Below are 25,360 nucleotides of genomic sequence, written 5' to 3'. Positions count from 1 at the left end.
CTGGTTTGGAGTGTAAAGAAATGAGCCATCATTTATATTCAGTCTACCTTGTACTCATTAGATTATCAGCACTGGCCATCTTTTTAGTAAGATGCCTGTTTCAGGAAGAGTAGTGTTTTTGCAATAGATATATATTTTAAATAAAGACTTCTCTGTTTAAAGGAATGTGCAAAAAGAATTGCTAAAGTGTCAGCAGAAGCTAAATTGGAAATTGATGAAGAAAATTACCTCAATTCCTTCAGGCCAAACTTGATGGACGTGGTACATACCTGGGCCAGTGGAGCTACTTTTGCTCACATATGCAAAATGACAGATGTCTTTGAAGGTATGCATGATTGCCTTGCTTGAGTAGCCTAAGTGTGAAAGTTTACAATTCTGTGTGAAGAAAGGAGATGATAACATGCATTCTTTTACATTGTGGTTGACTGTTTTCTTTTGGAAGACTGCAAGAATCTTCATGGAATCTAAACTAGTTACCAAATTATTTTAATGTGTCCTTCCCAACCACAGATCTCCAGCTTTTATGATGAAGCCGTCACTTGCTGTGGCAGCAGTCACCTCAGCTTGAGAACAGCTGCTATCAGAGTACGTGGCAGGTGGATTCTTAGCCAAGGGTCACTGAGTCACATTTACTTCCTAGAGAGGGAACAGTATGGATAAAGATGATCCTGGCCATGGTTGCACAAGAAGCAGCACTGCTGAACTCAGTGTGCCTTGTGTGTAAACATGTACAGGACCAGTTAGTAATGAAAAAAGGCACTACTTTTCCTCTGTTGCCTTCCTCCCAAATACTGTTTGTAGCAAGACTTCACTTCCACAGGCACACTTATAAGATTAATCACCTTTAACATGAATACTGTGCGTATTGGGAGAGAATCCTACCATTTTAGCATCTGGTGTTTATAAATTTTATTTGCTTGCAAAAAGCCCTAAATCTCAAAAATTGGAATTGAGTAACAAATGGTTTGTCTCCCGGAGGTGGGGGGGGGGTCTGTCATAAATTTAAGAGGATGGATTATTTTGCTGCATGTCTTAACTGGCAACAATAGATAGTTCCTGATGGCTGAGTTCCAGCATACCCTTATAACTAAACTACTGTTCAGCCTTGGCTGCAGGTAATACCATCAGATTGCTCTTTTCTTGCATTTTTGAGTCAGACATGCAGATTTGATATTGAAAGGGGCACTTATCTTCAGTATAATCAACTACAAAGCAAGGGACGCTGAGGGACAGACTATCTGGTACAGGGGTGACCCATAAAGAGATCTCCCAAACTTCTGTTTCACATTAAAAAGCAACCGGGGGGGGGTGGTTGTTGTTCTGTGCTGTTTTCTTGGTTAGAGACCAACCCACTCAAATTGGAGAACAGAACTAATTCCTCCCTCCCCCCAAATAGCTTCGGCAGAGTGAGAGGAGGGCAGTTTCAGCTACACACAGACATCTCTGCTGAAAGGATTTTAAAAAACCTTTTCTAGCTCTGCAGTCCTGACCCAATCCAGGCCTCTCTGTGGCTGCCCTGTAGCTTCAGAGAAAGCGGTGCTTGATCCAGTTATTCATAATATCCTGGCTAGGGATCCTGTAATTCCTTCTGCTCAGGCTGAATTATCTAATTATATGCACAGGGATTCACTGGAGAGCAGCAGTATCTGTGTTATCGTAGTGACAAAACCCAAAATTACTCTTGTGGCACCTAAATGACTAAGAGTCATATTATCATTAGTCCATGGGGAAACGGTCACCATAAAGCTGTTACCTGTTGGTTTAGAATTGGAGGTAGTCTGATTGAAAGTGTGTGTGGCTAAATAAAGCAGTCACCATGCATGCCTTATACTTTTCAGGCATGACTGCATTGTTAAAGAAAGAGAATTGCCCGAAATAATTTACTTCACATTTATACCCCACCTTTCTCCCCAGTGTGGACCCAAAACAGGTTTTATCCTTCTCCAGTAGGGGTACACACTGGGTCTTTATCCCCATAAACCATATAGAGGAGAACAGCAGGAACTTTCTTTTTGTACCCTTAGAAGCTCATTGATTCACAGATCTTGAGCAGCAAAAGACATTTATTTCTAATAGCAGGAACTGTGGATTGAACAACAAGAGAAGCTTGAGTCTGCATTCATCATTTACAGTTTATTGGTTGCAGTGAAGCAGGGAATCAATTCAGTTGATAGTTGCATTTGCAAATCCTGTATCAAGGCTGTCCCATCCTTCCCCCCAAAAGTGGGTAGTAATAGGTGTCTTGCCCAGTAAATGAACTCTCTACTGCTCCTTGGCTCACCATCCAGCTGGCTTTTTTTTGACACTGGGCAAGAGGCAGGGTGGAATAATTGAACTCTGTAAGCTGCCCACACTAGCAATTTCAGCTGCCAGAGTAGAAATTATATTACACGCAGACAAGGCACTGACCATGGTAGCGTAACCCCAAACCACCGCTGTACCCATTTTTGCTAAGTGTGTGTAAATGGCACGTCCTTGTATTCCTATGGCAGATGTACAGTTGCTTTGGAGACTGCTTTTGGAAGCAGCGAGGAGCATTGGTGAAAGGAAGGCACTTTTAAATTCCATGCTTAAAGCATATTTCATTGAGCTTCCAATGGATGTAGCTGTGGGCAGCATGCTGGAGGAAGACTGCAAAGGAGAAGGTTTTAACTTTGCAAAAGCTGATGCAGTTTGTAGACACTTGCAGTGTTTACAGTGCCCCACTAAGCATGCAAAGAGGAGTGACTTCAACATTGGAGTAAAGGTGCTGTGTGTGTGTGTGTGTGTGTTACTTGGATTCCGTTTTTATAATGAACACTGCAAACAGAGGGCAGCAGTGTCTCCCCAGAGCTACTGCCTGCTCAGAGTACAGCATGGCCTATATTTGGAGGACATAACTCCAGCTTCTTTTGGCTCAGACTTATGTCTTTTTCGTAATTGACTCCAGGTGGCTTTTAACAAGTTGCTGGATCCAGCTTATGAAGGTCAAATTAAATTTTGAACTAACACTGGCTGAGCAAAATTCATGCCACTGCCTTCTTCACTTACCTTAGATACCAAGCAGCAAAAGTTCTTCAGCACCTGCACAGCTTCCTTCCTGTTTACGCTGTCTGCTGTGGGGAAGCGGGCTACAACCTGACCTAACAGGCTTTCCTCATTGCCTTCCTGCGGCAGCACAGTTCAGTGGGAAAGGCCAAACAAGGACACCAGCACGTCATTGCCTGGGCCTATCCTTTTAAATGCCTGCATGGGCTGCAGGGAACTAATTCTGTTAACTAAGTCATCTTTGCAGACTCTAGTCACTAATAGTCTTTATTACGGTGTGCCATGCTAGCTTTGAATATCCTCATTTTCTGGACTCAAGGCCAGGATGCAGTAAGCTGATTACTGCTGCTCAATTAAGGCAGGTAACAGTTGACTCAAGGTAAAGAAGGGATAGGGACAGCACCTGCTCCCTTTCCCTTGGATAAGAGCTCTTTGCAGAATGAGTACATCTAAGTGAAGTGCCACAGCTGAAGTGTAAGCTGCAGGGAAGGATCCTGAATATGAAATAGTGATTCCAGAAATATAATTAGATGGTGACATAGAAGTATGTGGGTTTGTATATTCCTTGGGCAAACTGTAATATGGTAGAGGAACAGTAGTCCTGTGATTTGAAGGTATAGCGGATTTATTTTGTTTTTAAAAGATGCTCAACGGTATAAAATTGACTACTTAAATCCAAAACCTTTTTTAAAAAAACCTAGGGAGTATAATTCGCTGTATGAGGCGGCTAGAAGAATTACTTCGACAGATGTGCCAAGCGGCAAAAGCCATTGGAAACACAGAACTGGAAAATAAATTTGCAGAAGGTATGCCTGTATATATACACAATATCTTATAAATACATATATGTGTCTTCAAACGTGAAGTATTAAAGCCATTTTATACTGCTTGTAAACACAACCTAAGTGTTTCACTATTCTATCCAGCACTTTAGCTGGTATCTCAGCTGCTCTCCACTTTAGAGGGATTAATGTTGCAAATCATTAAAAGGGGTCATTAATGTCTTTAAAGCCCCATCAAAGCAATTTTGAATTAAGAACGGGAAATAAAATGAGCAGCTGAGAGACTTGATAGGGACCCTGGAGCACAGTAGCCACATTCAAAGATTGGTTAAAAAAAAAAAAAAAGACATGCACCTTCTAAATGCACATTTTTTCTACCAGTCGCAATATACAGGTGTAGCTTGTGCCTTTTTTGGTTTAATACTGATAATTTTTTTCCCTTCTCCTTAACAGGTATTACTAAAATCAAAAGAGACATTGTGTTTGCTGCAAGTCTTTACCTATAAGAAGTCCAGGGATGTTGTGGAACAGGCACTGCCCATCTGTTCAGCTATGGAGACTCCACTAAATGATCCCCTGGAAACATAATAGTTCAACTGCAACGCCTGCCACTCCTCCCTGTTCCCCAGAAAGACAGATGCTTTAAAGTGTTATTAATGTGTTGTATGTGTTCACCATTAGCAACATGCCAGCAGAGCGTATTACATACACCACTGCTGTTTTGTACATAAATGTTACCACATTATTTTAATTAAAAAAAATAGCCTAAATAATGCGTCTTTAAAGCACGAGCTTGAACCAACAGAAATGAAGTTTTTGGATACATAGGTCTTAAATGTTACTATATACATGTAAAGTGAGCATCTGAGAGGTATAGCAGCAGCAGTCCCTTCAAAAGGCATTTTTAATTTATTTTTTTACATCGGCCAGGAAGACTTGCAAAACTTTCCTTTTGGAGAGCAGGAGATTCCACAGGGTAGTAGGACTTCAGTTGGTCATGGCTGGTGATTACTGCCAAAGTGATTTCCATTGGTAGGCGTCTCATGTAAAGTTGTGTGCGAATCTTCCTCCTCCTTCTGTTTAAAGGTATGACCTCTCACTTTGAAGAAATCTGATACATACGCAACCTGGATGGACATATGGGAAAGCATTAGATAGAGCAAATGGTACTGAAAACTGTCCTAATAGTGCTACCTCCTCTGTGAAAATGGTAAAGAGAGTCCAGAACAAGTTCAGGAGCATGTGTAAGACACAGGAAAGCATGTCCAACTATCTCAACTTTAATATCCCTGAAATGGAAATTGTTGCCCTTTCTTCTGAGGACTTAGTGGCTGATGAGACGTCACCCCCGAGTCAAAAACGACTGGTGCTTGCACAGGGGACTACCTTTGCCTTTATCACTATGAAGAGGCCTAGGTGAATAATTCATGTTCCTGCTTGCTTTGGTTGAAATGCTATACACGCTTTGGAAGTAAACGACATTGTGCAGAGCCACTGAGCAGAGGCATTTGCTTCTGAGAAAAGACAGGACCAGAACACTAAGTGGCATTACTAAGCAGCAGCCTAATGAGATGGGAACTGAGTTTTACCAAGGCACTGGCAGTACTTTCTGGCAAAAAATAACTCAGTCTGTGGACTTACGATAAGAACAGCTACCACGGCTCCCTGAATAAGCCCAGTCAGTACATCGCTCCAGTGATGCTTGTAGTCAGAAACACGGGAGAGGCCCACATAGATCGATGCTGCGATAAGGCCAAACTGTACTGTAGGACGAAGAAGTCTTGCCCAGTCACCTTTCATTCTGGCCTGGAGATAAAGCTAAAGCCAAAGGAGACACATTGAGCAGCAGTACAGAATGGGTGACAACTTTTAAAAATAAGCTCACATTTTAAAAACACCTAACTCTACCTCTATAGGCAGAAATCTATGGAAACTTTCAGTTAACTAGAATTGCAGAAATTTATTTTTATTTATTTATTTATTTATTTGGGATTTGTATCCTGCCCTTCCCACAAGTGGCTCAGGGCAGCTTCCAACAACTAGTCAACATAAATTTAACAATTTTAAATATAAAACAATTAAATAATTAACATTTAAACATTAAAACCAGTAACATTTCACTCCATAAAACAATACAGCTTAAAACCAATAACATGTCATTTTATATAAACAGATGGCTGGCCAGTTACGTCAAGTTTTATCCCAGCTAGGTGTAGACTAGCCGGAAGAGGGTCGTCTTACAGGCCCTGCGGAATTGAGCCAAGTCCTGCAGGGCCCTCACCTCTTCCGGCAGCTGATTCCACCAAGTGGGGGCCATAACGGAGAAAGCCCTTTCTCGGGTGACTTTCAAGCGGGCTTCTTTTGGCCCGGGGATAGAGAGGAGATTTTGTGTTCCTGACCTCAGTGCTCTCTGGGGAACATGTGGGGAGAGACGGTCCTTCAGGTAGGCAGGTCCCAGGCCATATAGGGCTTTAAAGGTAATAACCAGCACCTTGTACCGGACTCGGTACATCACTGGAAGCCAGTGCAGGGTCCGAAGACCCGGCCGAATGTGTCCCCACTTTGGGAGACCCAATAACAGCCGGGCCGCGGCATTCTGCACCAGCTGCAGTTTCCGAGTCCGGGACAGGGGCAGCCCCATGTAGAGGGCATTGCAGTAGTCCAACCTCGAGGTGACCGTAGCATGGATCACTGTTGCTAGGTCGTCACGCTCCAGGAAGGGGGGCAGCTGCCTTGCCCGCCTAAGATGAAAAAATGCGGACTTGGCAGCGGCTGCTATCTGAGCCTCCATCTTTAAGGAAGGCTCCAACAGCACCCCCAAGCTCCTGACTCTGTCCGCCGCCATCAGCGGCGCACCGTGAAAAGCTGGCAGGGGGATCCCCCCTCCCGGGCCGCGGCGACCCAAGCAAAGGACCTCTGTCTTCGTTGGATTTAGCTTCAGCCCACTCAGTCTGAGCCACTCAGCCACGGCCCGTAATGCCCAGTCAAGATTTTCCGGGGCGCAGACCGGCTGGCTGTCCATTAGTAGATAGAGCTGGGTGTCATCAGCATACTGGTGACACCCCAGCCCATACCTTCGGGCAATCTGGGCAAGAGGCCGCATGTAGATATTGAATAACATCGGGGAGAGAACCGCCCCCTGGGGCACACCACAATCAAGTATGCGCCTCTGGGATAGCTCCCCCCCTATTGCGACCTTTTGTCCCCGACCTTCCAGGAAAGAGGAAAGCCACTGTAAGGCCAACCCCTGAATCCCCGCGTCGGCGAGGCGCCACGCCGCCGACAGGTCTAGCAACATCAGCACCGCCGAGCCACCCCGATCCAGATGCCGTTGAAGGTCATCTACCAGGGCAACCAACACTGTCTCCGTCCCGTGTCCCGGGCGAAAGCCGGACTGAAATGGGTCAAGGATGGTAAACTGATTACCTCTTCACTAATTCAGTTATATATAAACAGCCAACCATATTGCAAGGGATACATTTAGCAGGACTTTGTGACTCTGTAAGATGCACTGTAGATTTTCACAGTACACAGAGGGTGAAGTCTGTGGCCTGCTCACCTGAACAGCTGCAGTCTTAGAACACTTAGTGGTAGCTACTAGGAGAAAGTGTATTGCTTAAAACATTGGCATTCTGGATCAGGTACTCTTTAGGCTGCACTGAACTCATATTCTTGTCAGAAATCAGAAGTGCTGAAAGCAAAATTCGACAGGATGCAAGTTGTGGTTAAGACTTCCATAGACAACTTCAAAACCCCCATGTACCTGCTACAGAACGTTTGGTTTGTGTAAATGGGCAAACAGAGCATACTCTGTGGACAGTAGGTGCTACTTTCCAAAGTTAAATATTTAGGGAATGCTTAAGCGGTTTTTTTCAAAGAAGCCATTACATCATAGTTTTGGCATGCAGCTTTTTCAGCCGTCTATAAAAGGACCGTCCAAAAGTTTAATTCAGTATGAAGCAATTCCTTAGAGACCTGATTTTGGCCCCACCAGGTATGTTTTGTTGAGCTTCACTTCCAGCAACTGTTAAAAGTACTCAATGGGCATGCCTCAAAGATGCATCAGTGTCAATGGCCAGGATCTGCTGCAGTTGAACCAAGGGCTGTAACTGCATTGTGTGGAACTTCTCAGTACAACTTTGAGCCAAATGCAATGTTTTCTCAAGGCATGTTTGTGACAGCTACACCAGTGTACATCACTTAGTCCTAGTACAAACCAGTGCCAGGAATCATGCTGGTGGTCTGAAGAGAGCAGGCTGGCGATACTGTGCTGGCCTGCTCCCTCCTTTCCCACTTAAGAATTCCTCTGAAAAACGCATTGCTTTGCTTAACGTTCTTTCCCCACATATAAGCGATTTCTGAAGTTGGCAGGCTGTGACACGAGCTGGAAGAAAGGTGGAATGAGTGGGAGAGGCAGGAAGACGGCCCTTTAGAAGACTGTGGTCAAAGGCAAAAGGGGTCTGAATGCCTGGAACAGAACTCCAGGGTGGTAAGATTTCATGCCTGTTGCCAGCCTGTCAAAAACTGAACTAGTCATTAACATGCTGTGTCTGAACCTCCCTGAAGCAAAATTATTCACAGCGCTGAGCTCTACACAGCTAACACAGCAAAACAGGAAACTCAGGTTTAATATTTACTCATGACTTTTCCCCAACGTTAAGAGAGTAGCTACTAAGACCCGTCTGTTTTAAGATACGGAGACAGGCACATGTTTTGTTGTACCAGAGAGCTGATGTCTCATTGAGAGCCCAAGACACAGATCCATCAATTACAAGCAATGTCTAGACACCTCAACACGGACTAGCAGGTTTATTGCCCTCCAGACCTCGCATACATCGAAGCAAGAACTTCCCTTTTCAAACAAGCAGCAGCTGCTCCTGACTGGTTACCCACGTGTATGCTATGGTTTTGCATGCCAGAGCTGTTCGTGGAGAGGTACGAGGCATTGAAATACATTACTGGTCTTCCATTCTAGCTGCCCTCCCCTAAAGTAAACAGCAGCAAAGAGTTTGAGAGCAGTTGCTTCCAAGCAATCACAAACCCCAGAGGAGATAATACCCCACCAGCACATAGCCACTTCCAAATTCTTGCCAAGGGGGCAGTGCTTGTATCCTTTATTAGTGATCTGACATCTTCAAGTTTGCAAAAGATTTTGGCTGTCATTTTCTTTAACCCAAGCTGAGTGTATCTTACAAACACCAGTCCTGTAACCTGTTGCCTTAAGTCATTGCTAATTGAAACTGTGGCCTCATGCCCTAACCCAGTATCCATTAAGGCAATGCTAGTGAGGAGCACTTCTTCAGGTGAGGCTGCTTACATTTACAGCCATCCCAGCTTTCCAACTTCCAATGTGTAAAAATTAGCAGCACTTGTTCCATGAATTAGGGAAACAGGCCAAATTTCTAGGCCACCTCAGGCCAAGTAGGGGTGAAAAAAGACAAGACAGGTGGTGAGCAGAGACAACAGGGATACTGATTCAGTGCCAGTGACACAGATAAGACAGTGTTTATAGGAAAGAGAGCAAATTTCTCCAGTCTGCTTTTTGTCCTCTAAGCTGTAGGTAACCTTGAAGCTATCAGAAATCTTTGCCTTTGGTGGTCCCCCTTTTTTGAAAGTATGTTTCTTAAACTAAAATATGCCACAGCTCCCATCGATATGTTGTTTATGGAAAGTGGTTAAAGTCTCAGCCGTAACTAAAACACATTCTCTTCACCGCATCCATCCTGCGTACCGTGTTCCTCCCCCTCTCTGGTCTAATGCTTCATTTCTCCCATTGAAAGTTCAACATGTAGCCCCTTCAAAAGAAGCCACAAGACAGAACTGGAAACATCTTTTCAAGCACAGAATGATTAGCTCTTGTAAAACTAGAAGTGTTTCAAAAAAAAAAAAATCCCCTCAACTCTGGCTTCAGAAATCTTCAAAAGTCCTGACCAAAAAAGGAAGAGCTGTAAGCAGTTTTTATTAGCCATTGGGGCAGGGGAGAGTTTAGCTTATTATTATTATTATTACAGATATGATGCAATGCTGGTTTTAAAGTAAAATCCCTGTAAACTCAGCCATCTTCAAACCCATCTTATCTGCCATTTACCATCCAGATGCAACTTGAAAGAAAATGTAAAGTGTATCCTCATTAACAGGAAACAAATTCTGCCATCACACTTTATTTACCTAGCATATTCTTATCTAAGCTGACCGTGTAAGAATCCCCAATCAGCTCTTCATTTGAATGACCGGATGGGGAGTGTGTAACTCATCTTGCCCCTTCTATGTGCAGATACATATTTCCGCAGACTCGGGGCACATGGAGGGAAAAGTTATTTCTGCACACTTGGGGCACTTCCCAGGTGTGCACAAAAATCTGAAAACTTTAAAAAATACATTGGGAGGGTTTAAATTCCCCCACCCCAAACTAAAAAGTGTTGTCTGCGCATAAGCAGACAATACAATTTACCTATTGGGCCAAAGACTTCTCCGCCAGCAAGGCTGGGAACACTGAGACCATGGCTCCCCACACCAGTGGGACCACAAAGTAGGCTGCCAGAACAGGATCCTTCCTTCCTTCAATGGGACCCAGCACCTTGACTGGCAAGGGAAGGAGGCATCTTCGCTGATCTGGGCAGCCCCCCAAGCCACACCCCCTCCCTTTGCCTGGCACCTGAGGCAAAGAAGCTGCACTTCTCCAGCTTTCCCTGCCATCACCTCTTTCTCTGCCATGTGCCAAGATGAGCCTTGCTGCTGGGCCAAGATGAGCTGAGCAGCCTGGGCCTGCTCCTCCGGGAGCTCAGTGGGGAGCAGCCACAGCACTAGGGCAGGGATGGTGAGCACCAGCCCATCTTGGACAGCAAGTTGCTGCTGGGGGGGCCAGGGGGGCCAGGCTGCCAGAGGAGAGAGAAAAGGAAGGTCACTAGGGAGAAGGAGGGAGGCCAAGGGTGAGGGGATGCCCCCTCCCTGCAAGAAACTTGTGGGTCTCCCCTTGTCTTTACTAAAAAGGGACAAGGAACTTTATTAGTTTCTGCTTATAACAATTTTGCAAAACCTAAACCCCCATTCTAGTCCAGACTTCAGAGTATTATATTAAAATGTGCTACAGCTCTCTGTGTATGTTTCCTGCATCAGACAAGGACTAGTGAAAGAAATGGGAAACTGTAGGGAAAGCAGATATGTACCAGGGATTGGGGTCAGGTGAATTCTAGGAAGTGTGGTTTTTGTATGATTGTAGCCTACTGTTTGTCAGGGAATAAATAACTTGTCCCACAGTTTTATCCTCACAAACCACTCTGTGAAGCAGTACAGGAAGGATTAATGCTTTACCCAAGATTGTGCTTCATAACAAGGGACTAGAGCAGGGTCTCTCTCTGCAGCCATGCTGCAAAATGATACTGTTTTTCAGTATGAGTGGTCAGTTCTGGTTTTAGGGATTAGAAATGTACGTATTTCACAGTGATTCTCAAGACTGCACATTAGGTCAATGCCCCTGTTGACAGCCACATCTCTAGCGCCCCCAAAATTATTGTTCTTATCTTAGAGAGACTTACATCAGTACATCTTGTGCTCTGACAAATTCCCTTAAGTCAAAGCTTTTGTCTAAGTGGATGTTAACAGGCTGGACATCACCTTCAGAACAAGTGCAGCATTATATACAGGTTACAAAGTACCAAGGAAGCCCACCCCCATTTTTGTGGATATTAGCAGAAACTGATGGCAGCGGAGTTGGGGGGCTATCAACTCGCAACTGACATAGCAACCCAGAAGGGTTTTCCAAGCAAGAGTTGTTCAGAGGTGATTTGCTATTGCCAGCCTCCTTGTCATGACTCTAGTACTGCTTGGCAGTCTCCCTTCCAAGTTCTGACTACGGCTGATCCTGCTTGACTTCCAAGATCTGACCAGATTGGGCTATCCAGGTGAGGCCTAGAAACTGTGATAGAAAAAAATATTTATTGAAAACATTTTAATGCTACCTTTCCACCCAAACAACAAAATGACTGAACATTAAAACAGCGTTTAAGATATAAAAAATCGAGAAACAGAGAAGCACACAACACCAAAACCAGAGAGGAGGGCCAGCAAGAGTTATTGGTGGTATGCCAAACGAAACAAAAAAGTCTTCAAGTGCTGGTGGAACACAACAATAGAGAGAGAGACATGAATCTCCCTGGGGAGGGGATTCTAAAATTTTGGCACCGTGACCAAAAAAATTAGTTGCTTCATGAATTATGTCCAAAAGAAAAAAAGACCCATGCTACTCTAGAAAGTTGCTCACTTAAGAATTTCCTTCAGCCTCCAATAAGCTGGTTTTGGATATTGAGTTTCAACCACTTCTTAGGATAAGGATGGCTATTTGGGATCCTTTTAAGGAAACCAGGAAAAGCTTTTGGCCTTATAGCAGAATAAAGGTAATAAGCCTTAATTGCTTACATACTATGCTAATGGCTATGTGCAGGTATCCTATCCACCCACCCCCAAGCCTAATAATGGTTTCATACAAAGGAGTCGTATGAAAAGCAGGAAATATAGTCCTCTTACTTCTACTTTCACTAGATTTATAAAGAAAAAGTTCATGCTAGATCCATGTTCCACTCCAACACTTATATACAGCATGTTTTAAAGTCTGTCAACTTTAAAACCATCATATTGTTTTGCTTTAATACTTTGCTTGGTACCACAACATCCAGTGTTAGTTAGCTGGCGCCACATACATTTTAATTAGGTTGTGCAGACAGAGTAGCCTAAAATATAATTTTCTTAAGCAATCAAGGAAAATGCACAACTCAACTGGCCAAAGAGCCAGAATGTTGATAGTTAAAGCATAGAACTAGAGAGACCAGGATTCAAATTTCATAATAGAAGGGTAGCCATGCTAAATCAGACCAGGAGTCTACCTAGTGCCACAGGTTATTTCCAGCAGTTGCCAGTCAGATGCCACACAGAACTTACTTCACAAAAAATGACTTTTTTGTGAGCTACCAACTACAATCCCTTAGTTTCTTTTGTCACCACCAGCTCCAATTTGTGTATATGTGAAATTGAGGTGAGGGAGAATTGCTCACAAATGCATTAGTTGTGCACTGCCTTTCATCTGCCATTTTGTTGCCCATTCACTAAAGGTTCCTTTTGAGTACTTAACAGCCCCCTGTGCTCTCGCCATCTCGAGCAATTTAATTTGGTGTCCTCCATAAACTTTCCTATCTTAATACTCACTCCCCGCCCCCCCCCCCCAGCTCCAGAAGTATTAGGAGATTCTTGGAGGAAGAAGCCCGGGAAGGGGGGAGGGGAGGAGACAAATAAAGTAAATGAATTAAGAATAGTAAGAAACAACTACTGCTTTTTTTCCAGGAGGCTCTGCTACTAAGAGGATTGAGACTGTATTTACCAGGATGATTTTTAAGGAGATTAAAGTTCAAAAATTATCATGTAGTTAATTCCATGTACCCAAGCAGCTCCTCCAACAGCAAGGAACTTTTGAAGGGCAGTTTCTATGTTTGATACAGCATTCAGGGCACGCTACTGAACAAGAAGAAACAGAAAGCCTAATGGGCACTGCATAAATCTGTCGCTATGTGTAAAGTCCTGTTTTTGCTGACTGAAGGAAAAGCCTAATTAACCATAGTTTCAGGCATTAAATAACATCCTTAATGAAATGGAGATAGGGGAGAACACTGGAAGGAATGCATGGACAGCTTTGGTTAAAATGCTAATCTAAATTTCAGTAACAGAACCAATTTACAGACTTAGATCCTTTCTGCTTCCCCTATGGTTGCTATCCCTTTCTGTTATTTCCATGGTTTAATTTCCCCCTCCCAATAATCTATTCCACTATCAAGTCCTATCCTGCCTACTTCAATTGTGCAACCCGTAGCAAGCACAACAAGAAAGTACCAGCCTTCAAGTCTGCTGTCTGCATAGGCTGTGCATCATTGCATCCCACCATCCAGCCCTTTCAAGAGACACACAAGCAGCTGACTCTCTTGCCTACTAGTCTAGAAGCTTGCAGAGCAACAGTTTTGTGTTAGCGAGCTCCTGCAGCATGCATAGCTGCTAAAAGCAGATCTGCAAAAACTTTATAAATGTGTGAGGCATGGGCCATTTCCAACATAGAGCCGGCATCCTGTAGTGGTTAAGAGAGGTGGCCTCTAATCTGGAGAACCGGGCTTGATTCCTCACTCTTTCACATGAAGCCTGCTGGGTGACCTTGTGCCAGTCACAGTTCTCTCAGAACTGTCTCAGCCCCATCTACCTCACAAGGTATCTATTGTGGGGGGGGGGGGGAGAGATGATGATTATAGGCTGCTTTGAGACTCCTTAGAGAAAAGCAGGGTTAAAAACCGGCTCTTCTTCTCCTTCACAGATCCATGCACAAACATTAATAGGTTGGATTTTCCTTGGACATAGTGAAATTCTCCTACCTCACCCCTCCCAAGATCTCCATGAAATGCTGCTCCTAAGGGATATAGCAGACCTTAGAGAAATAACATTTGGGGGGGGGGGGAGAGAATGGTCTGCAGCAGGAAGGGGGAATAAGTGGAAATTCCAATGTAGTCTGTTTCCAGTCCATTTGTTTGTGACATGCCCCCCCAATTTGCTCCTTACAAATCATTTTACAACACTTTGTCTCTGGGGAGCAGGTGCAGTATGGATATTTTAAAAGAAAGGTATTAAAAGGGCGGCTCTGGGAGGGGGGCTTGAGTTTTGTGCCAGCCACCTCAGGCAGGCCATGCTGCAAACCATCCCTCATTTTCAGGGAAGTATAAATCATCGGACCACAGAAGCCTCATCTGTTACTATACAAGCAGTTGAGGTCTTCCTCTTTAAAAAAAAAAAACATTGAACGATGAGGTATTTTAAAAGTGTTTGTAGCCGAGTTTGCCTGCACCTTTCCATCTCCTCAGACCTGTCAGAGCCAGGAGATTGGCAGAGGAGTGGCCTCAAATTTGAATTTGTAATGATTTGTAATAGCAAGGACCAAACTACTGTACTAGCATTTTCACTGTGGAGGAAAAGTAAAAGTTTTATAATAATAATACTTTTATATCCCGCCCTCCCCACCGAAGCAGGCTCAGGGTGGCTCACAACATAAAAACTTCAACAATTAAAACAATGCATATTATAAATCATACATACATATTATAAATCACACATTATAAATCAAATATTATAAAACATACATTAAAACCATCTAAGTTCATTTGGTGCTAAAATCTTGAAGTTACACATCTTACAGTTTTTCTGTGGCGGCGATATTCCTTCTACAGTAAATTCCTTCTTAAGTAAAGGCCAGCTGAAAAAAAGTGGTCTTACAGGCCCTACAGAATTGGTCAAGGCTCCGCAAGGCCCACACCTCCTCTGGCAATTGGTTCCACCAGTGGGGGGCTACAATCGAAAAGGCCCTTTCTCTGGTAACTTTCAGTTTGGCCTCCCTTGGCCCAGCGATTACCAATAGATTTTGAGAACCAGATCGCAGTACCCTCTGGGGAATATATGGGGAGAGATAGTTCCTAAGGTAGGCAGGTCCTCGGCCATATAGGGCTTTAAAGGTGACCAGCACCTTGTAATGAATCCAGTACACTATTGGCAGCCAGTGCAGTTCCCGTGCTCCCATCTAGGGACCCCAAATAACAGCCTGGCTGCTGCGTTCTGCACTAGCTGTAGTTTCTGGGTTCGGCACAGGGGCAGCTCCATGTAGACGGCATTACAGTAGTCCAGCCTCGAGGTGACCGTTGCGTGGATCACTATTGCCAGGTTGCTGCACTCCAGGAAGGGGACCAACTGCCTCGCCCGCCTAAGATGAAAAAATGCAGATTTAGCAGTGGCTGCTATCTGGGCCTCCGTTTACAGGCTCCAGTAGCACCCCCAAGCTCTTGACCTTGTGTGCCGTTTTCAATGGTGCACCGTCAAATGCTGGTAGGGGGATTTCCCTGCCCAGACTGCTGTAACTCAGGCAAAGGATCTCTGTCTTCACTGGATTCAACTTCAGCTTACTCAGCCTAAGCCATCCTGCCACAGCATGCAATACCAGGTCCAGATTTTCTGGGACACAGTTAGGCCGGACGTCCATCAGAAGATAGAGTTGGGTAACATCAGCATATTGGTGACAACCCAACCCATACCTCTGGGCAATCTGGGCAAGGGGGCGCATGTAGATGTTGAATAACATCAGGGAGAGCACCGCCCCCTGTGGCACCCCACAATTAAGTGGGTGCCTCCGGGACAGTTCACCCCCAATCTCCACCCTTTTTCCCTAACCATCAAGAAAAGAGGAAAGCCACTGCAAGGCCAACTGCTGAATCCCCACATTGGCGAGACAGCTGGTCAGTAACTGATGGTCGACCGTATCGAATGCAGCCGACAGGTCTAACAGCATCAGCACTGCCGAGCCGCCTCGATCCAGATGCCATTGGAGGTCATCCACCAGGGCAACCAGCACTGTCTCCGTCCCATGACCTGGGCGAAAACTGGACTGGTGGGGATCTAAGACGGAAGTGTCATCCAGAAAACTCTGTAACTGTAACGCTACTGCCCTCTCAATAATTTTACCCAAAAAAGGTAAATACGAGACCGGCCGATAATGTACCAATTCGGCCGGATCTGATGTAGCTTTTTTCAGGAGAGGGCAGGCCATAGCCACTTTAAGAGGTATTGGAAAAAGCCCCTCCGAGAGGGATCTATTTATGATGTCCTGTATAGGACATCTAAGCTCCCTCTGTAAAGCTTTAATTAGCGAAGAGGGGCATGGGTCCAGATCACAAGTTGTTGGGTGTACAGTGGAGAGGATTCTGTCAACTTCCTCCAGGCTGAGCATGTCGAAGCAATCCAGAACTGGTCCAGAAGACAGGCATGGGGCCTCGAATTCGCATACTGTTTCCAATGTGGCAGGAAGGTCGTGGCGGAATGATGAGATCTTATCTGCAAAAAATTCCACAAGAGCCTCACAGCCTATCTCTATTTCCCTAGCATGTGGCCTGCCTTGCGGCAGTGTTGTAAGATTCCGAATTGTCCTAAATAATTGTGCCGGGTGCGAATTTGCATACGCAATCTTGGCCGCAAAGTAAGTCTTTTTTTGTGGCTTTGACTGCCATCTCATAGGACCTCAAACTCTCTGTAAGATGTTCTGGTCGCTTTGTCTTGAGCACACCGCCATTGCCTCTCTAACCGTCTGAGCCCTCATTTCAGCTGCCGCAGTTCTGGAGTATACCACGTAGCTAGCTTAACATGAGGGCGCCGAGGTGCAATCTCATTGATGGCTCTGGAAACTCCACCAGGTCATTGAGAGAACTGCCAGGGGGCCAGGGATCCTGCAGGGCCATTTGGAACCGCTTTGGGTCCATCAGACTCTGCAGGTGAGCCAAAATAAGCTCGCCGCCTAAACGGGCTTGGGGTGGGACATCCACATGAGCCTTGAGGGCAAAGTGGTCTGACCATGGCACCACTTCAGCAGTAATATCATCCACCAAAACCCTGGCCGCAAAGATCAAATCTAACATGTGCCCCGCCTGGTGAGTGGGTGAAGTAACAAATTGGGAGAGCCCCAGTGTCGCCATGGATGACACTAGGTCCATCACCTGACTGGAGGTCACATCATCAGCATGGACATTGAAGTCACCCATGATCACAAGCCTTGGGTACTTCAATGCCCAGCCTGCTACAGCCTCCATCAGGGATGGTAAGGCGCCAGCTGGTACGTTAGGCAGACGGTACACTAGCCATATCGCCAACCCCTCCCCAACGTCCCACGCCAGACCGGCACATTCAATACCACTGATCTCTGGGGCCGGGAGGGCCCGAAAGGAGTAAGCCTCTCGTATGGATACGGCCACCCCACCCCTCCGCCCGCTAGTCCGTGATTGATGAAAGACTGTATCCCGGGGGAGCCATTTGGGAGAGAGCAACAGTCTCTCCGTCTCACACCCAGGTCTCAGTCACACAAGCCAGGTCACGTCCTGCTCGAGCAAAAACTCTCGGAGGACTGTCTTATTGTTTATGAACCTGGCGTTGCATAACACCAATGACAGAGGCGAGTAATTCAGCCTGACCCCACTACTTATCACCATCGGGATGGGACACAGACTGGAAGGAGGCCAAGCACCACCGTGTCTCAGTCTCCTTCCCTTATATCGATGTCTGTTCCCACTGTCATACCTTCCCCTCCCCAGGAGTACTGGAATCCCCAGGCCGGTCATCCCCCACTGGTCTCCGCCTCAGCCTCAGCCCAGATGTAAAAGCACAGCTCCCCACCCTGCACTTGAAACCACCCTCCACCCCCCCTAATCCTATACTTCCAGTTAAAAACTACTAATTAATGTCAGTATAATTACACACTAATTAATTAATAAGCCAATTCCATATGCAGGAAAAGTATCCTCATAGACCAAAACTAAAGATCCTCCCGCCCTGCACAAACAATAAACCAACTGATCAACAGAAAAAAATTTTTTTGGCAATCCTAATCAATTAATCAAATCAAAACCAACAATAATTAATTAGTGTACAATTAATTAGTCATAAACTCAAAAACAGAAGCAATAATGCATAGCGGAAAGAAAGTGGGTCTGCTACGGGGGATTCAGTTGTAACACATAGTCCAAAGAGCAGCTCAGATGTCCAATAATAAAGTGCTCTTCATAGTGCCCAGTCTCTCGACTCTGTGAGAAGAATGTCTGTGTTCCTTTTGCACAGGCAGAGGATCTCCAGTACTCAGTATCTAAACACACCTCACTCCCCCACTTGAGGTCAATCACAGCCCTTGATCTTCCTCCAGACTTGGTCTCCAAGCAACTCGGAGCCGGTTTTCTCCTTGTGTCAGTCAGGTGACACAGACATTTTGGGAGACACAGGAGAATCCCACAGTGCTTACTTTCAGTTATATCTCTCCCCAGCAAATCATCTCTTACTCGTCAGCAATACCAAAACATACCATTTGAACAGGGAAAAAATAAAGACAATACAGGAGATGCCCACAAAAGGGAATGTGTGACAAAACAGACATCCTTCCACACAGCTTTACACAGGGGTAGGAAAGCACAGACATCTAGGAAAACAAGGAAAAGCTTGGTGCATAACGCCACATGTGACACACAACCAAACAGGCACATTAGTACTTTTTTCACTGCCACTCAGATAAACTGTACATCCAAACAAAAAGTACACACATACTGCCAACATGCACAACAAGCAATGTAGTGCTTTCATATAATTTGCTTCTGCCAGGACCCTTAAGTGGCCTTATGCACACGCCATGCAGCAGGAAGAGTATTTCATAAATCCAAATAACAGCTAAATCTGGGGTTCCTCAGTGACTGATCTTGAACCAACAAGCCAGCAGAAAACATCCCTCACGGGTGGCATAAGTAACCTCAAGGGTTTCAAATGTGACTCAGACTCTATGTTTTATAAGCTATGCTAAGTAACTACTCATCACCCAAAACAAAGGCTAGTAAAGGGAACAGATACAGATCTGAGTTTCACTTAGTATTAGAAAACAAATAATCAGTTCACAGCTGGATCCTAAAGACAGTAGGAAAGCCAAGAGCTGCTACAACCTCATTAATTTACAGAGTTTGGGAAGAAGACACTGCCTGCCCTCTTTGTGCTAATAGACAATCTGATCAGTCCATCTTAGCAGGAAAGCCAAAACATACTGCTAAAATTCAACACAGATTGTAGTCTGAGGGGGTCTCCCCAACCAGCAGAAAAAGGAATCACAGGAGCAGATAATTCCCCCCCCCTCCCCCAATTCCCTTTCTGGGTTTTTATAAATTCAAAAGCCTGAACAGGCTGATTTGACTCGTGTGTGATATTGTGGTATGAATTTGGACTAGGACCAGCAAAGTCTGCATTCAAATCTCCATTCAACCATGAAGCTCGCTGAAAGACTGTGGGTTCTCTCACAGGGCAGCCTACTTTTCACGTTGTTGTGAGGATAAAATGGAATGAAGAACTGAGCCCCTCCAAAGAAGGGTGAGATAAAAGTGTAATTAGTCCTCCCTCCTTTAATAAACATGCAGCTATTCCTGGCATTCTTTCTGGAGGATTTTCAGTCTTCCTCGGGCCACTTTGAGAGTCCTCCTCTTTCTGGTTAATATATAACGGTCCAGTCAACAGCTTACTGTTAGATATAGTGATGAGGTTTAAATTTAGGATTGCCATATCCAGGACCCCTATACTCCAGACCATTTTTTTTACCTTTAAGCAAAATTAATAGTTAACATTCACAAGAGGAGGAGATTTGATTTATACTCCACACTTTACTCATAGTCTCAGAGCAGTTTACAATCTCCTTTCCCTTCCTCTCCCCACAACAGACACCCTGTGAGGTAGGTGGGGCTGAGAGAACTCTAAACTGCGCATGAGAGAACAGATCTGAGAGAACTGTGACTGACCCAAGGTCCCTCAGCAGGAGCACGTGGAGGGAGCAGGGAAACGAACAGAAGTGCAGTTCCGACTGGCTTAGCAGCAGGGGTGTGGCCTAATATGGAAATGAGTTCCTGCTGGGCTTTTTCTACAAAAAAAGCCCTAGAGGGGACTCCATGTTTTACATAGTTCTTTGTACATTCCTTTAATTTGAGTTGTACCCATATTGCTTGTAGAATAAATAATGAAGGAGTAAGAGTGCCATGGTTCAGCATCCCTTTCCTCTACAGAATGCCAAATTAAACTTTTGAATTCTGAGCCCATTTTATCTTCCAACAATCATCTGGTGAGACACATGAGAAAATCTCTCTTCTGTTGTTTTCAGAGCACTGGATTTCCATGGAACTTTGACTGTTCCACTTCCCTGAATATCACAGCTAGTACGTTTGCTGTCAGAAAAGGAGATCAAGCATGCAACGGAAGCCTCAGTACTGCTGACTAGGGTCAAACGGCTGCATTCAAGTAAGAAGGTCAAGAAAAAGGCAGCCCCTTAACACAATATACAAAAAGGCACAGCAGAACAAAAGGAAGGGGGGGAACTACCCCTACCTATGGAAAATATCTTTCAAAATCTATTGTGAAAAACATAATTACATAGAAAAACATACAATTACATAGAAGAAATGTATGTACTAGGAACAAGAAGATCCAACGGCTCTTTGCAAGCGAACATGAATAAGCTGCTCAAGAAGAACCATGTAACATTGTACAGAAAGTGCAATTTCCAACAGTTGATCTCTAAAAGGCAAGTTTCTCTCTTGCTTAATGCAGGGATGCCTGGCTAGAGCGAAACTAGTATTGGTGGCTTCATTCAGGAAAGAAAGAAGCACAAGTTATATCTAAAGAAAAATAATCTGAAGTGCTGGGCTAAAGTTCCACTTCAACTTTTCAGTCAGTCAGCCCGGAGAACTACGGGCACAAATGCTCAGTCAATCTAGCCTCAGTGTCTCCCACAAGCAGCAGAGACAATTCCACTCCCTTTTCTCTGCTTGTCAGACACAAGGCGGGTGAGATTCTCCCTCTTACCTAACAAACAGCTATGATTGTGAGATTAAGAACTAAAGCAGCCTAAAGGGAATTTTATTAAGCTGTGTTGAAAGCAAATGTGAACCATCTAAATGAAAACAAGGACGTTTTAAAATCTACTAACCCTCTGCATAAACCATTTGGTAAACATTTTGAGTGGTTTATTTACCTCACCACAAATAAATTTAAAGGAGGCTTAACAGAAGCTTGATTCTGTAACGGCTCTTCTCTTGCAGTTATCTGAAACAAAGGGGCCGTGCTGATACAACACAATTGCTCCAGATTACTATTAAATCTCAGGCCAATACTAGGCACAAGTTAATATCTGCTTGGATTCTGCCCGTTTCAAAAGCTCAGGTAAGTGTTAAGCACACAGCTGCCCTCTGAAGCTCCAGGTCCAACATGAGACTGGATTCTAAGTACAGCTCACTGCCGGCTTCTCTGTCAGTTTTACAGTCCCATCTCCCTGGATGCTCCTATAAGAACAGTTTTAAGACATGAAATCACCTCTATCGGCTCTTTTATTTTTCCATCCTGGTGGGGAGAAGGAGAGGGACACTTATGGCAATCAGTACAAATGCTCAAGAAAAGATGAGAACTGCATTTTCATAGGCAGGGAGATGCCCAATTTCCATGTTCAAGTAAATCTTTCCACTCCTGAGTCACTAAGGCTCAGGACAGCTTCCTAGCTAACCAGAATTTAGACTCCAAGAAAGAACATCTTAAACCCATGTTTTATGCACTTTAGGATTTTATTATAAAACTATTTTTCCTTGAGGCAATTTTTTTAAAGCTGGATTTTTTTCAGGGGGGAGGCTTTCCCTGTTTCTGGTTTTCCCTCACTCCATTCTAGGTCATTGCTTTTTTTTATGCCTGTCAAATAATAGACAACCTGCCCTTTGAACTGCCCACAAAAAAGTGCATGAGTATGAATCACTCCCTTTATCCAGAACATCAGGAAATAGAAGCAAACCTCTTGCAGTCACAAAGGAAGGGGAAAAGGTGGGTGGAGGTAATTATTGTTACCTCACCCAATTAAAACACCCTCTGCACAATGCTAGCAATGAGTGTTTCAACTTGAGCAACTTTTCCTACTATTCTGTTACTCGGAAAAAACTTCTTCCCACAGCCATGCTAGTTTCTTTGCTACATCACAGATGCTTCTCAAAACTCCAAGAAGGCTCTTCTGTTCTAATACTGGCAGCATCTTCAGGATTGCTCAACGTTCCCCCAGTATCATCTTAACTCCTCTAAGAAGGTTATGACAAACATTACACAAAGGTCACCCCACAGTTGTAGATGTATCATTAATACTCTAAGCCAGTAGCTACCAACCTGTGGGGCCGGGACCTGGGGGTAGGGATGCCATGGAGTTATTGCAAGAGGTCTGCAAATCCATCCAGCACTGGCAAGTTTCCACCTCCTCTCACCCATACCTTTTTCCCAGGCTCATTTACGTGACCTTGCCTCCCACCTGTGTCAGTCCAGTTGCCCATTGGGTTTCATCCATCAGCTGACTTGCTGCAGTGCAAACCATGCCTCTCCAACCGAGTCCATCTGCTTTGAGCCCCTATCCAGGAAGGCAGCATCAGTCCATCCTTAGCTAGAGGCCCTGAAGTCAGGGCCACTTGGAGAACCACTTCTCATGAGAGATTTAGATAGGGTATACTAGCTCCCATCACCCACCCCCTCCCATCTCCAGAGACAGCTGGAAATGCCTGAACCTTGAGAGGAAGTGTGGGCTGCCACCTTTCAAGGAACTGTTTGGCCGGTGGCCTTCTTGTGGGCCACTTGGTTTCCCTGGCCCCTCCCACATCTCTGGCAGCCCAAGAAGGCCCTGAGCTCCATCAGAGGCCAAGAGCTTCACTGGGACACAGCACTTTCATCTTGAAAACTCCAGGGTAGCCTGATGATTGCAGGAGAGGAGGGGTCATCATCCCCCAGATAATACATGCATTTGAAATGAACTCTGACACAATAAAGCCTATGCTGGAGAAAACTTGGTTGCTCATTAACATGTCCCTGGACTTTTCCTTTATTGCCACCTAGATTAGTAATCACTACATTATGAGACCTGGAGCTTGGCATGTTCCCAGAGATCTGTCAGCCCATTCTGGTTATGAGGTTCCCCCTTCCTCCAACCAAAGTCCCACTGCAAAGGTCATGGTAAGAGAGCAGCCAGGGGACCCTGGAACATGCCTGGATCCAGTACAATTGAGAATTCCTTCCAAAAGCAACATCTTGTACTTCAAATCATTATTGTGTTAGATTCTGATCCTTTGGGAGCCAAACTGCCTCCAAAAATCTGAGCTAAAGTCTAAATAAGCATCCACCAATTGTTCTATCAAGGTCTGAAAAGCTCCCTGGATATCCATGTGGATTCCCATGAGTACACGCTATGCTAACTATGTCAACAAAGGGCTCATTCTAGGCAGCTACACCTATAACTCCAAACTAAAAAAACATATGAAGTTTTCTTATACTGCATCAAGTAATTGGTCTGTTACTGTCAACGAGACTTCCAGTCTCCCAAAGCTGCAAAACAGCACCCGCCATCTCATTAAATGACTCAGTATAATAAAAAAGCAAACGTAACTTCCATCAGTCAAATGAATAATACGTCTCACACGTATAGGTAGTTTTATTTTCCAAATGTACGTAGATGCTATTGTGATTAATAAAATAAAAAATCCTTTAAAAGTATAACTGAATTCATAAGTCATTTTTGGCATTATGCATTCTCTCAATCAATGGATCCTAATAGTACAACTACTTTCATGTGGAAGGCTGTAAATCCAAAATTCTGGGAACTACAATTAGAGCATAAGAACATAAGAGAAGCCATGTTGGATCAGGCCAATGGCCCATCCAGTCCAACACTCTGTGTCACACAGTGGCCAAAAAACCCAAGTGCCATCAAGAGGTCCACCAGCGGGGCTAGAAGCCCTTCCACTGTGCCTCCCCCCCCGCAAGCACAAGAATACAGAGCATCACTGCCCCAGACAGAGAGTTTCAACAATAAATTGTGGCTAATAGCCACTGATGGACCTCTGCTCCATATGCTTATCCATTCCCCTCTTGAAGCTGTCTATGCTTGTAGCTGCCGCCGCCTCCTATGACAGTGAATTCCACATGTTAATCACCCTTTGGGTGAAGAAGGACTTCCTTTTACCAGTTCTAACCCGACTGCTCAGCAATTTCATTGAATGTCTACGAGTTCTTGTATTGTGAGAAAGGGAGAACAGTACTTTTTTCTCTACCTGCTCTAATCCACCAGTACATAAAGTGTTAATAATCAAACCAATTTGAAATGCCAAGCCCAGGTTCAGAGCCGTTATTCATACTGCCTGTTTCACAATTTGACGACAGTATTCTTCAACTCAGAAAATCTGATTGTCAGTGAGATCAGGGATAATATAACAGCCCTACCTAGAGGAGGTCGGCTCTCTCCCTATCCTTGCACTAGAAGCACAGTGGACCATCACTCCTGTTTTCTTAGTTTGTGTTACCCCCTCACTGAAATCAAATGTAAGCAACGTGATGCAAAATAAATGAATACACAAAAGTTTCTCCTACAACCACAGCTTAAGTCTACTGCAGCACTTCCCTAGGGTGAGGTTTGGGGGGGGGGGGGACACTGACAACAGGCAGCCTTCTTTCCAATCCTGTGTTTGTGGTTAAGCAAGTTTCTTTAAAGAAACTGACAAACTGTGGTATCTGCTTGTACACCAGAGCAAACACTTCCTCCGAAACATGCAATCTGGAGAAAGTTAAGGGGAAATAGTTTGAAGCAAGCTCTGAAAAGAACTGAGGGGAGACTGGGGCTCCACTGGTTTCCCAAATCCTGCAGAGCCCCTAATTTACTTGTCAGTGTGGCTCATAACTACCATATTCTTTTGGATCTGGGGTGAAGGAGGTTTTTTGTATGTGCAGTCAGTCACGGTATCATACATCAGATTCCTCCAGCCCTCAGGAGGCTGACATTTCAAGAAAGTCTGGCTTTGATTAATGCAAAAGCTGTGAGTAATGCCACATGTTGAGGAGAGGGTAGTCACAAGCAGTGCAGAAGTACAGCTGGAGCCGAGCGTGCAAACAGTGAGATGAAGCCAGTCGGAAAGTAC

General features: G+C 44.6%; 2 protein-coding genes across 3 annotated transcripts in view; one reads left to right on the top strand and one right to left on the bottom strand.

The window, feature by feature from the left end:
• MTREX (Mtr4 exosome RNA helicase) overlaps positions 1 to 4,579 on the top strand; it is a 64,643-nt gene extending 60,064 nt beyond the window's left edge. The window contains exons 25-27 of the mRNA XM_060236585.1: positions 163 to 325; positions 3,729 to 3,833; positions 4,263 to 4,579. Coding sequence (XP_060092568.1) covers positions 163 to 325; positions 3,729 to 3,833; positions 4,263 to 4,315 — 321 coding nt within the window. The 3' untranslated portion in view covers positions 4,316 to 4,579. The remainder of the gene's footprint in view (positions 1 to 162; positions 326 to 3,728; positions 3,834 to 4,262) is intronic.
• The window catches only part of PLPP1 (phospholipid phosphatase 1), a 114,303-nt gene continuing 91,055 nt past the window's right edge, over positions 2,113 to 25,360 (bottom strand). For both annotated transcript variants that reach the window (XM_060235980.1, XM_060235982.1), the window contains exons 5-6: positions 5,451 to 5,627; positions 2,113 to 4,936 (exon numbers count right to left, since the gene is read on the bottom strand). In XM_060235980.1, the coding sequence (XP_060091963.1) occupies positions 4,805 to 4,936; positions 5,451 to 5,627 (309 nt within the window). In that variant the 3' untranslated portion in view covers positions 2,113 to 4,804. The remainder of the gene's footprint in view (positions 4,937 to 5,450; positions 5,628 to 25,360) is intronic.

Source organism: Heteronotia binoei, chromosome 4 (assembly GCF_032191835.1).
Source record: "Heteronotia binoei isolate CCM8104 ecotype False Entrance Well chromosome 4, APGP_CSIRO_Hbin_v1, whole genome shotgun sequence".
Taxonomy (NCBI): Eukaryota; Metazoa; Chordata; class Lepidosauria; order Squamata; family Gekkonidae; genus Heteronotia; species Heteronotia binoei.
The sequence above is the reverse complement of the archived record's forward strand: the minus strand, read 5'-3'. Positions and strand labels throughout refer to the sequence as shown.